The following is a 12,492-nucleotide window of genomic DNA, read 5'->3' as shown; positions in this document are numbered from 1 at the left end:
TCTAACTCCAATAATTTAATTTTTATAGGCAGAGAAACTTACGTAAGATGCGGGAACATCTAAAGTGGCAAATGAAGAAACATTCACTTCCATTTTCAACTTGCCGTAAAAGTTTGAGAGTAATTCAATCCTCTGTACCAAACGAGCCCTAAGACAAACCACCACATATCCATACCAAATTATGTAACAGGCAGGGAGTAGTTATCATGACATATGTTACTTATGCGTTAATACATACATCATCTTCCACATAATGTGGTGAAAAACTTGGTGGGGCCTATTTACTAAACTCAAAGCAAAGTGTTCATTTATGTATTGTTAGTTTAAATGAAATGAACAATAAATTTGTTGTCACCAAAAACTCAAATTCTTAATCAACGGCATCATCACTTAAGAAAGGCAAAAGCTAATAAGTTTTAAGTGTGTTTCTATTTGAAAGAAATCCCAAATTAGAGTAGTATTTTTAATAGATTGTGCTTGTTTTGTGTTTGTGTCGGGCTAACCTGTTGTATATCTAGAAGTATATATTTAAAGAAACAAAAGTTAGGAACCCAATTTGCATTTCATATTAACTTTTTACACCAATCTCTAACCCATTGATTTGTCTCATTTTGTTAGCACATTTGTGCTCATTTTATGTTTGGGTCGGGCCAACCCATTGTACATTAATAATATTTAAATAAACTAAAATCAGAAACCCAATATGCATTTTATGTTTGGGTCGGGCCAACCTGTTGTACCTTTTATATTGGGTCAGGCCAACTTGTTGTACATTTTATGTTTGGGTCGAGCCAACCTGTCAGAAAGATGATTTCGTGATCACATTCATTTACGTTATTAAGCTCCCTGATTTTATGTAAATATTGATTCCTTGTGCAAATTGTCAGAGTTTGTATAGCCTCTGTAAACTTGTATAAATAGTGCCATATACTGAGATCAATGGAAATCATCCAAATTAAACCAAAAACATGTGTGTGTTCTCTATTTTATTTCCATGCACTATTTAATCTTTTACAAGTCTCTTTGTAACAAGAGACTAGGCCAGGGTGGCCTTCAAGTGAGTTCGAGTATGAAGTCGATAGTACAAGATTAAAATACTTTTTATGCCATGAACAAAGTTTTAAGGGTAGATACAATTAACTGCAAGGTGATACTTGTAGCAATGATTTTATGATAGCAGTTGAGTGATCATAGATTGGCCGACCTAGGAAGTGTGTATAAGTTTTTAAATCTTCAAAAAACCCTTCCAACGCCTCAATGTACAAAGATGGACACTATGATTCAAACACTAGACATGTTCCCTCGGTACAACAAGTTCAAAGTCAAGTACAAGAAAAAAGTTTGAGATTTTGGAGCTGTGCTGGTTGAGAGGTGAATGGTCATTGAGGCAACTCACTACGCGTCTGCTGCCACTTAGCCCATTGAAAGACAAGCAGGCCAATCACAATAACGCAGCCTCCCACAATGTTGAAACATAAAACAAACTTTTAAGTTTTTATACAAGATTAAGAGTTAACAAAACTTTAACATTATTATATGTAAGAAATGGTACAGTTTCTTACCTGCCAGTGTCAGCATCCTCATTCAGTACTATAGCCCCTTGTACCATTAAAATAACCGTGGCTAGGGGGCTAAAAAATGACAGAAAGAAGGCACCTCTCATCTTAATCACTAGGCTCTGTAGCCATGTTGTCAATGCAGAAACTTCCAGACCCTACAAGAACAATGCAAAAATCAGAATTGTGTCTATGTTACGCAATTAAAAGATCACTTCAAAGTTCAAACTACCCCAAAACTCACCGAATACAGGTAGCATGTCAACTTCACGTTCAACCCCAGTATCTATGCATACGTTGTACTCTCGGTAAGTGTGACGGCCACTACGGTGTCCATTAGCGCTTCAATGGAGACAACATACGCATTATCCAAATCAACAGAAAGTCAGGGTACTCATTAGTGGTCCATTGCTAAAATCACACAAAAAGAAAAGCAAGATGTAAAATAAACATAAAGACAAGAAGTTATTTTGAAATCTAATTAGCAAATGTGTTTATGTTTTCATTCGAATGTGCACCATGTGTTTATGAGTGTTTGAATCAACCCAAAAGAAAACAAAAAGTCAACGCAATTGCCATTTGTAAGTTGTAGCACACCGATAGGACCACTGTAGCTCTGACTAGCACTGGACCTTTCACCCAATTTTTGGTGTACTTCAACGAGTCGGCATGGCTAGTACAGGAGTGCGCAATGGTGGTAATGAGGCCGTCACTCTGGCTGACAACTATGCCGTCAACGATCACCATCAGCACACTAAGCAATTTTGCTTGGCTAGGCCTTTCACGGATATTGACTTTTTCTGACTTGTCACACGAAAAAAATGAGAAAAAAAAAATACAAGTTTAAATGCTTTATTAAAAAATATAATGAATTATTGCACATAGCTGGTAGTTTCACGCAATCCCCCAAAAACTGCAAGCTGTCCCAAAAATGGCATGTTTAATGAAAAATAATTAATTATTCAGATGTAACCTCTTTATTCTTCAAATTTAATTTGATATAGGATACTTTGATATAGGGTACTTACTCAAGAATGCCCAAACAGATGATGTAGGCTAAAAGCCAACCCTTTGGAATGGGAGGTCTTCATTTGCTGTAGAGTGTGGCTACAAGCAAAGTGAAGAAGGCCACTGTGTTTTTATAGCATAAAAACACAGTGAACTTCATGTTAGCTCTAAATGCCATCTTGATGATAATGGAGTTGCCCCTGATGAGTAGTTGGATCAAAAATCCAAGAATAGTACAACTCCTTTCATTCTTCCGCACAATGGGTTATATCGATAAAAAAAATAAATAAATAAAAAAAACCTTAGTTGGAACAATATTGTAAATTCTAGAAGTCATAATCCAACTCCAAGAATTGAATTTTTATAGGTGGAGAAACTTACATAAGATGCGGGAACATCAAAAGTGGCAAATGAAGAAACATTCACTTCCACCTTCAAGTTGTCATAAGAGTTTGAGAGTAATCCAATCCTCTATACCAAACGAGGCCCAAGACAAACCACCACATATCCATACCACATTATGTAACAGGCAAGGAGTAGTTATCATGACCCATGTTACTTATGCGTTAATACATACATCATCTTCCACATAATGTGGTGAAAAAGTTGGTCTGGCCTATTTACTAAACTCAAAGCAAAGTGTTCATTTATGTATTGTTAGTATAAATTAAATGAACAAGAAATTTGTAGTCACCAAAAACTCAAATTCTTAATCAATGACAACACAACCTGAGAAAGGCAAAAGCTAATAAGTTTTATTTGTGTTTCTATTTGAAAGAAATCCCAAATAAGAGTAGTATTTTTAATAGATCGTGCACGTTTTATGTTCGTGTCGGGCTAACCTGTTGTATATCTAGAAGTATATATTTAAAGAAACAAAAATTAGTAACCCAATTTGCATTTCATATTTAACTATTTACCCCAATCTCAAACCCATTGATTTGTCTCATTTTGTTAGTACCTTCATGCTCATTTTATGTTTGGGTCGAGCCAACCCATTGTAAATTAATAGTATTTAAATAAACTAAAATAAAAAACGCAATATGCATTTCATACAAATCATTTACACCAATTCTCTAAGCAAATTTAGTTCTACTCACCTACTCATACTGAATATATAAACTACACAAGACTAACCTTTGGATTAAGGAAGATTTATATCGTGTCTTTATTGGCCTATGATCAGTGGATGTGTTGGTTTACATCGTTTTCTGAAAAGAAAAAAAAAGGTTATGGAATTTTATGTAAGTAGACAAATTCTGGACAAGCCTGTAATTGATGGCTGCAGTTTTACTTATTCCACACTCAATTTGAACTAGATGACCATCCTAATTTATGATATTAAGACACATTATGACTTGGATCAGATGAGCCCATTTCGATCTTTAAAGACCAAAAATTGATGTGGATGGTTATTGAGGTCAACTTTTACGCTTTGGTTGCCATTTGTTGCTTGCCCAACTGAAACACTAAAAGGCCAATCACTATAATAAGGCCTCTCATATCGTTGAAAGATAAACCAAACTTTAAGTTTTATGATACATTAAAAGTAAACAAAATGTAATGTAAGAAAAGGATGCGGCTTTTGACCTCCCATTATAAGTTTTATGTGTGTTTCCATTTGAAAGAAATCCCAAATTAGATTAGTATTTTTAATAGATTGCGCTCATTTTATGTTTGTGTCGGGCCAATTCGTTGTACATCTAGAATGTAGAAGTATATATTCAAAGAAAAAAAATTAGAAACCCAATGTGCATTTCATATTAACTATTTACACAAATTCTCTAACCCATTGATTTGTCTCCTTTTACTAGTATTTTTGTGCTCATTTTATGTTTTGGTTGGATCAACCCATTGTACATTTATAATATTTAAAGAAACTAAAATCAGAAACCCAATATGCATTTCATACAAATCATTTACACCAATTCCCTAAGCAAATTTAGTTCCACTCGCGGACTCATACTGAATATATAAACTGCACAAGACTAACCTTTGGATTAAGGTTGGTTTGTGGCGTTTCTTTGTTGGCCTATGATCAGGGGATATGTTGGTTTATATGTGGATTGCAGCTCAGGTGACACAATCATACAAGAATAATCTTATTACATTCCTTCTTCTACTTTATACAATCACACACACTTAATATATAAAATATTTTATAACAAAACTAAAATAAGAATATTAAAAAGACAAATAAACAAATATTTGTTCTAAAAACATTATCTTTTATTTTAAAAGCATTTCCAAACAAACAAATATTTGTATACGGGTAACGGATTTGGAAATTTGATGCCACAAAGTCATTGACAGCCATGTGTAATCAATAATATTCATATATAAGATGACAAATCAACGTCATTATTTAATGGCAGTAGGCATGTATCATCCTGATTAATTAGGAGGATAACATTCTGCGAGTCGGGTTCTAACAGTAAGGGGAAGCCAAACCGCATCAATGCGAAAATCAAGACCCACCTTTAACGCATAAAGTGCTGGGAATTAAGGGCTTATCGTGTTTGTCCTGAATAAATGCTTGAAATACATGTAGTTATGTGAAAATGATGTGCATGAGTGTATACGATTCGTATAGAAATGGGATTTTTGTCTGATGTCGATCCGTCGTACTTATATCGTGGATGGGTTTGGTGGTATTGATCTTCATTTGAACTTAAACCATGATCAGTTTGAGTCCCACGGCTCTCACCAATCAAAACATGATCAGTTTTGAGGATTGATTAACCTTTTGTTCAATTATTTGTTATAGTCGTTCGTCAAGTCTCAAAAGTCTAGGGTTTACTTGAAGAGGTTTCAAGTCAAGTATAAGAGAAGGACTTTGCACCGAGTACGCACCGCACCTCACACTAGTAATATCTGTCTACATATATATTTTGCACCCCTAAATAATTAATTAATTTAAAAGAAATTGTGTAAGCAGACAAATTAATTATGATAAATGTAAATATGATGTCGATATCACAAGGATTGCTTAAATACTTATTTAACCGATTATTTATCACAGTTTGTAGACTTAATTAAACAAACAATAGATTAAATTGGAAATTTGTAGTAAAATAATTATAGAGAGTGAAAAAAGGGACAACTGAGAGGGAGAGGAGTTTAGTGTTTTTTATATATGTTTTTTCTTTTGTCTTGTGCCTTTATTTATACTAATTTAAGGTAGAGATTACTTGCATCCCTAGTGATACAATCATACAAGGATAATCTTATTACATTCTTTCGTCTACTTTATACAATCACACTTAATATATAAAACACTATTCTATAACAAAACTAAAATAAGAATATTAAAAAGACAAACAAACAAATATTTGTTTTAGAAACATTTTATTATTATTTTAAAAACACTTCTAACGAGTCATAATGTGTTGGACACGAGATAGATGTGTGCTCACCTTCACTGAACACTGACCAAACGTAGAAAGAAACGAATGGAAGAATTACCTACTTGTCCAAAATTTATCTTTCTAAAATGTTATTTGTGTGGAAAAAGTTATTGGGCGGAAAGAGTAAGAAATATAAGTATATGGAGGCCCAATTAGTTGATTCTTGGGTCACCCGGGTCAATGCCCGAAACATCATCAGTGAGAGACTGACTGACATCTGAGAAGATCAGAGGAGAAAAAATCCTTCTTGCTCATTTCCCTTGCTACTAGTCCTACTGAGAGAGGTATGAACAACGACAATCCATGAAGATGGAAATGGAAAGGCAGATCAGAATCCCCAATCGAAATCCGACGGTCTTCGTTTTCCTCCTGCTCCTTGTCAGTTGTCACCTGTGCTCCGTCGTCTCCTGGAAGAAAGATGAGTTCAGGAACTGTAACCAAACCCCATTCTGCAAACGAGCCCGTGGCCGCAAACCCAGCTCCTCCTTCGCCGCCCATGACGTATCTATCTCCGACGGTGACCTCACAGCCAGGCTTGTCCCCTCCGACAAAACCCTGGAAGATCAAGACCAAAACCAAATCAAGCAATTGATTCTCACTCTTTCTGTTTACCAAGATGGGATCTTGCGGCTCAGGATCGACGAGGACCCCAAACTCGATCCACCCAAGAAGCGTTTCGAGGTTCCCGATGTGGTTATGCCGGAGTTTTTGAGCAGGAAGCTGTGGTTGCAGAGGCTTTCAACGGAGACCATCGGCGGCGATGCAAGTCCTTCGTCGATCGTCTACTTGTTGGATGGCTACGAGGCGGTGCTCCGGCACGATCCCTTCGAGGTTTACGTGCGCAAAAGGGGAGGTAATCGCGTAGTTTCTATGAATTCTCATGGTTTATTTGATTTTGAGCAATTGAGGGTGAAAAAGGATGGTGAGGATTGGGAGGAGAGGTTCAAGGGGCATACAGATACGAGGCCTTTCGGCCCGCAATCGATTAGTTTCGACGTGTCCTTTTACGATGCTGACCATGTGTATGGGATTCCTGAGCGTGCTACAAGCTTAGCTCTGAAGCCCACTAGAGGTCCTGGGGTTGAGGAATCTGAACCCTATAGATTGTTTAACTTAGATGTGTTTGAGTACATTCATGATTCCCCATTTGGACTTTATGGTTCCATACCCTTGATGATTTCCCACGGCAAGTCACGCGGGACTTCTGGTTTCTTTTGGTTGAATGCTGCTGAGATGCAGATTGATGTTCTTGGAACCGGCTGGGATGCAGAGTCTGGCATTTCTCTCCCTACGTCACAATCTAGGATCGATACACATTGGATGAGTGAGGCGGGTATCGTCGATGCCTTCTTTTTCGTAGGACCTGGACCTAAGGATGTAGTCCGCCAGTACACGAGTGTAACTGGAACACCTGCAATGCCACAGTTGTTTGCTGTGGCCTATCACCAATGTAGATGGAATTATCGTGATGAGGAGGATGTTGAGCAAGTTGATTCTAAGTTTGATGAACACGATATTCCGTATGATGTTTTGTGGCTTGATATTGAGCACACAGATGGGAAGAGATATTTTACATGGGATAGAATGCTTTTCCCGCATCCAGAGGAGATGCAGAGGAAGTTGGCTGCTAAGGGTAGGCACATGGTTACTATTGTGGATCCTCATATTAAGCGGGATGATTCCTACTTTTTGCACAAAGAGGCCACAGAAAAGCAGTATTATGTTAGGGATGCCACTGGAAAGGATTATGATGGGTGGTGCTGGTCTGGTTCATCATCGTATTTGGATATGTTGAGGCCAGAGATCAGGTCCTGGTGGGCTGAAAAGTTCTCTTTTGAGAATTATGTTGGCTCAACTCCTTCACTGTACATCTGGAATGACATGAATGAGCCTTCTGTCTTCAATGGTCCCGAGGTAAGTTACTTAATTGCCACTGTACCATGCTTTTTATTGAGATTTGATTTCTTTTTAGTTATATATTTATGCCTTATTATTTAATATTCTTTATTGTTATTCAAGGAAAAATTTGAGCCAAGAACTTTTCTTTTGTATTTACGATTTTATTATTATTTCAATGAGGAAAGGTGGTTAAGACACATCCAATTACTTATTACGTATTTTTTTCATGAGTGAATTAGTTCAGTTTTGTCCAAGTATAGTAGGTTGATTTTATGTACAGATAATCATCATTTGTCTGTACAAACATGTATCATCTCTAACCTATGAGTAGGAAAATGTGGAAGATCAGAATGATAAGGCACATTTATTAAGTTCAGTCACAATAAAAAATAAAAAAAATTGTTGCAGTAGCATCACGAACAAATATATGATTACATTAAGGAAGTGGAATTGTGTAAGGAATCAGGTTTATTGCCATAGCGACATTTTGTGTCTTTTGTATTCGCTTGGAATCTCTCACTGCATTCTTGGTCTCTAGTTCTTACATATTATGTTTGTTGCAGCATTGATATCTTTTGTGGAATTTCTTTGTGGTTAATATTTCCCATCGAATGTACAATGTTTCCTTATAGACTAGTTTATTGAAATATAATATTAGAATAGAAAACTTTTTAGTATTCAAATTATTCGAGCAAGGATGAGGTGGGCATTTTGGTTTACAGGCATCAAGTTCTATAGTTATGACTCAACCATATCCCTGTACTAGCCTAGTTTGAGCAGGCAAATACTTTAATAATACTGCTGCTTGAGAATAATAGGGGGAAGTTGGTCAAATTTGAGGTGCTGAGAAGATGGAATTTTTTAGTTGGTCGTAGCACAAACTGAAAATCCGGAACATACAAATGAATTTAACTTTGATTTCTTTTCCTTACTTGTAAACCTTCTCTTCAAATGTATGCTTAATTTAGGTGAATTACACTCAAGATTTCTTACCAATACTGTCTTCTATATTAGTTATGATGTCTAAATTTGCAATGGATTTAGGATTAACTTTGTGGCTTCTACTGGTTTGGAACTGATAACTGTATGTCTAACTCGGCGAATTAACTTTGGCCTATTGGTTGAAAACAAACAAGCGTACTAAACTCCTTTTTAGACTAGCCTAAATGCAGTCTCTAAAGCTTGAAATCAGCTCAATAATTTTTCCGAGTCACACGCCAGTACAACTTAAGTTCTTAAACTCCCTGGGAATCACTTACTGTGGATTTTGGAGTTTATAGTCCTGTATTGCTTATTTTATGTCTTGGTCCATTGTCAATAAAAGGATGGGCTTTAGGTCGTTTAGGAACTATTAGTGAACTATTAGTGATACAATATGTGACTGACTAAGAATGAAATCAACCTGAAAGGATTAGAGAAACACTCTCAATTTTTCATTTTTTGCTGATGCTGCATTAGAGGACCATAGGAAATTGTGATTACTGAGTGTTTATGACTTGTTTGGTTAGCCCCTCTTTTTCGTTAATTTTAATTTCTAGTATACCAGCTAAGCATCTCATGATTGTTGACCATGACCAGGTTACAATGCCTAGAGATGCTTTACATGTCGAAGGTGTAGAACATCGAGAGTTACATAATGCCTATGGGTACTACTTTCACATGGCCACAGCAGATGGGCTTGTGAAGCGAGGTGATGGAAGGGATAGACCTTTTGTTTTATCGAGAGCAGTATTTGCTGGAAGTCAAAGGCATGGAGCAATATGGACAGGAGATAATTCAGCTGATTGGGATCACCTTAGGGTTTCAGTTCCAATGGTTTTGACGCTTGGTCTTACTGGGATCTCATTCTCAGGTATCAAAAGCAATATTTTCATATTAACACAAAGTTTCTTTTTCAACTGGTGCTCATGGCTGTAATGTTGTTACAGGTGCTGATGTTGGTGGTTTCTTTGGCAATCCAGAACCTGAGTTGTTAGTTCGTTGGTATCAGTTAGGAGCATACTATCCATTTTTCAGAGCCCATGCCCATCATGACACCAAAAGGCGAGAACCATGGTTATTTGGGTAGGAGTTCCCCTCTATAAGATGATTTTTGCCATTTTTGAATGTTCTCTATCAAGTGAATATCGTACTATCTAATTCAGACATAGGCCAACTTATAGTGATTTAATTTCTCTTTGAAAGAAATGAAATGGAATATTTGTAGTACTTTTGGTGGGCATGAATTCTATGATGGTTAAGTGCCTTTAAATGAACAGCGCCGTGATACTTATGCAATATGACCTGTTGATGCTGCATGAGGGATATTAAACAACATAGCGTAAAGTTTGGACTTTGGAGTAGACATGATTGTCATCATTTTATATTATCAGATTGCTTGCTTGGTCATGTTCCTTGTGAACATTTTAATGCCTAGAAATATGATATTATTATTGCTTGAAATGTCACAGGAATCATAACCTGCTCAATGAAAAACTGAAACGTGTTTCTATCTGATTGAAAATTTGATAGGAACATTGCTGGTATAGGATATTACCATGTTCATCACTTAAATCACTCGATGGTCTTTACCTTGATTACAGGGAAAAAAATACTGAACGTATTAGGGAGGCCATACACACTCGTTACATGTTGCTTCCATATTTCTACACATTATTTAGAGAGGCAAACACAACTGGTGTTCCAGTTATTCGTCCATTATGGATGGAGTTCCCTTCTGAAGAAGCTACTTTCAGCAATGATGAGGCTTTCATGATTGGATGCAGTCTTCTGGTGCAAGGGATTTATACAGAGGTAGTATAGAGGCTGATATTACTCATTCATTTAGCTTTCTTCCCGTCTATCTGTTTTTGCGTTCTCCACTTTTGATACTGTTGGCATTATTTTACTCTGTTGTACTAGCATGCAAGACATGCTTCAGTGTATTTGCCTGGGAAGGAATTATGGTATGACACAAAAACTGGAGTCGCATACAAGGGTGGTAAAACCTATAAGTTGGACGTTAATGAAGAAAGTATTCCTGCTTTCCAAAGGGCTGGAACCATCATACCGAGGAAAGACCGGTTTCGTCGAAGTTCCACACAGATGGTGAATGATCCATACACTCTGGTATGTTTTTGACTTTAAAGTTAAGGATATTTGATTAGAATAGATAAGCTTTTGTATGAAGTTAGAACAAGGATTTCTGCATCTTTGATATAAAAATATCCAGTGATGAAAGATGTAAATCCATTTGAGGGCTCAATGGTTGTCTATTTCCTATCCTTGCTTGAATCCCAGTCTCTTAGGTAAACATCAAAGAAGATCCTCAGTTTTTAGTGTTTCCGCAAACTTCATCATGTTGAGAACATAGTTGAACTTCATCATGTTGATGAAATAGTTCCTACCCATACGTCTGGGATGAACAATTTAGCAAGAAATTCTAGAGGGTGTGGCTTTTAAGATTGGGGGTTATTTCTGTATGCGTCCTAGTCATGGTCAATAGAAATGCACATTTTTGCACACATTTCCAGCCCATGCCAATTTGTTTATATGTTTTAATTGAAATACGATTGTAGATTGAAATACGTACACTTTAGATCAACACTTGCATACCATTTAACTGTGAAGTTGAACACTGTTGTAGTTTCTTTCTGTAGTACCTTTTTGTTTTGTATTACCTTTTTAAGTGAACTTCTCTTTGTAGCATGAAAAGCGTATGCAGTAGAGTGGATGGTTGTAATTTTTTTGTACACGGTGCAGGTGATAGCACTTAATAGTTCACAAGCAGCTGAAGGTGAACTTTATGTCGACGATGGTAGAAGCTTTGGATTTCAGGAAGGGGCCTACATCCATCGTCGTTTTGTATTCTCAGATGGGAAGCTCACATCTGTTAATATGGCACCCGCTGCCCCTGGCCAAAACCAGTTTTCTTCTGAATGTGTTATTGAGAGGATTATTCTGCAAGGACTCTCCACTGGGCAGAAAAGTGCCCTAATTGAACCCGCAAACCAGAAGGCCGAAATTGAACTGGGCCCGCTTCTCCTTCATTCAAAGAAAGGCCCAACTGCAACAACCATCCGCAAGCCGAATGTCCGCATCGCCGATGATTGGGTGATAAAACTGTTTTAGAAATTTAAAATTTTCCTTGCATTCCCATGCAATGAAGTGATAAACTGTCTGGTAGGACGTTCTTTCTTCCTTTTTTTTGGGGTTAAGGAGGGATATTTCTTAGATTAGTAATACTGCAGGAAAACACTATATCCGTCAGATGTACGTTTCCGTTTAGGTGAGTTTTTGTTGTGGTTCCTCCGTAAGTGGTGATTGGACACCTTAATAACTCGACCTAAATGGCGAGAGTGGAATTGGAAATGATATGAATTTCATCTGATCGGTCTTCAGATGAGTGTCGAGTAATCGAACTTGAATACAACACTATACTATACTACACAAATAAAATAGAACAACAAGCGAGAAACTAATTCAAAGCGTAAGAGACCAATTGATTCCAGCAGGCAGCAGCACCAATATCAATATCGGATTTCCGAGGCTCTGGCGGGGCAGGTCACCAATGGTTGACCTGTCGATTAGAAATTAGAACCACCAAATTTGCACTACTGGTTCCTGAAAGCATATTCCACCGG

At 37.0% G+C, this 12,492-nt stretch overlaps 1 protein-coding gene across 1 annotated transcript; it reads left to right on the top strand.

Moving 5' to 3' along the window:
• The first annotated feature begins 6,181 nt into the window (after window positions 1-6,181).
• Window positions 6,182-12,236, top strand: LOC137730261 (probable glucan 1,3-alpha-glucosidase). Its single transcript, XM_068469322.1, has 6 exons — window positions 6,182-7,885; window positions 9,449-9,722; window positions 9,799-9,934; window positions 10,453-10,663; window positions 10,772-10,978; window positions 11,612-12,236. The coding sequence occupies exons 1-6, from the start codon at window positions 6,275-6,277 to the stop codon at window positions 11,978-11,980; spliced, it is 2,808 nt and encodes a 935-aa protein (XP_068325423.1). The 5' UTR covers window positions 6,182-6,274; the 3' UTR covers window positions 11,981-12,236.
• Window positions 12,237-12,492: the final 256 nt, after the last annotated feature.

This window comes from Pyrus communis, chromosome 1 (assembly GCF_963583255.1).
Source record: "Pyrus communis chromosome 1, drPyrComm1.1, whole genome shotgun sequence".
Lineage (NCBI taxonomy): Eukaryota > Viridiplantae > Streptophyta > Magnoliopsida > Rosales > Rosaceae > Pyrus > Pyrus communis.
This window is presented reverse-complemented; position numbering and strand designations above follow the sequence as displayed.

Excerpts from the sequence above, each read along its gene's own strand:
- LOC137730261 (XM_068469322.1), top strand. The coding sequence starts at position 6,275 with ATGAAGATGGAAATGGAAAGGCAGATCAGAATCCCCAATCGAAATCCG. Across the intron at positions 9,935-10,452 it reads CGAGAACCATGGTTATTTGG|GGAAAAAAATACTGAACGTA; the intron begins GTAGGAGTTCCC and ends CCTTGATTACAG. Across the intron at positions 10,979-11,611 it reads TGAATGATCCATACACTCTG|GTGATAGCACTTAATAGTTC; the intron begins GTATGTTTTTGA and ends TACACGGTGCAG.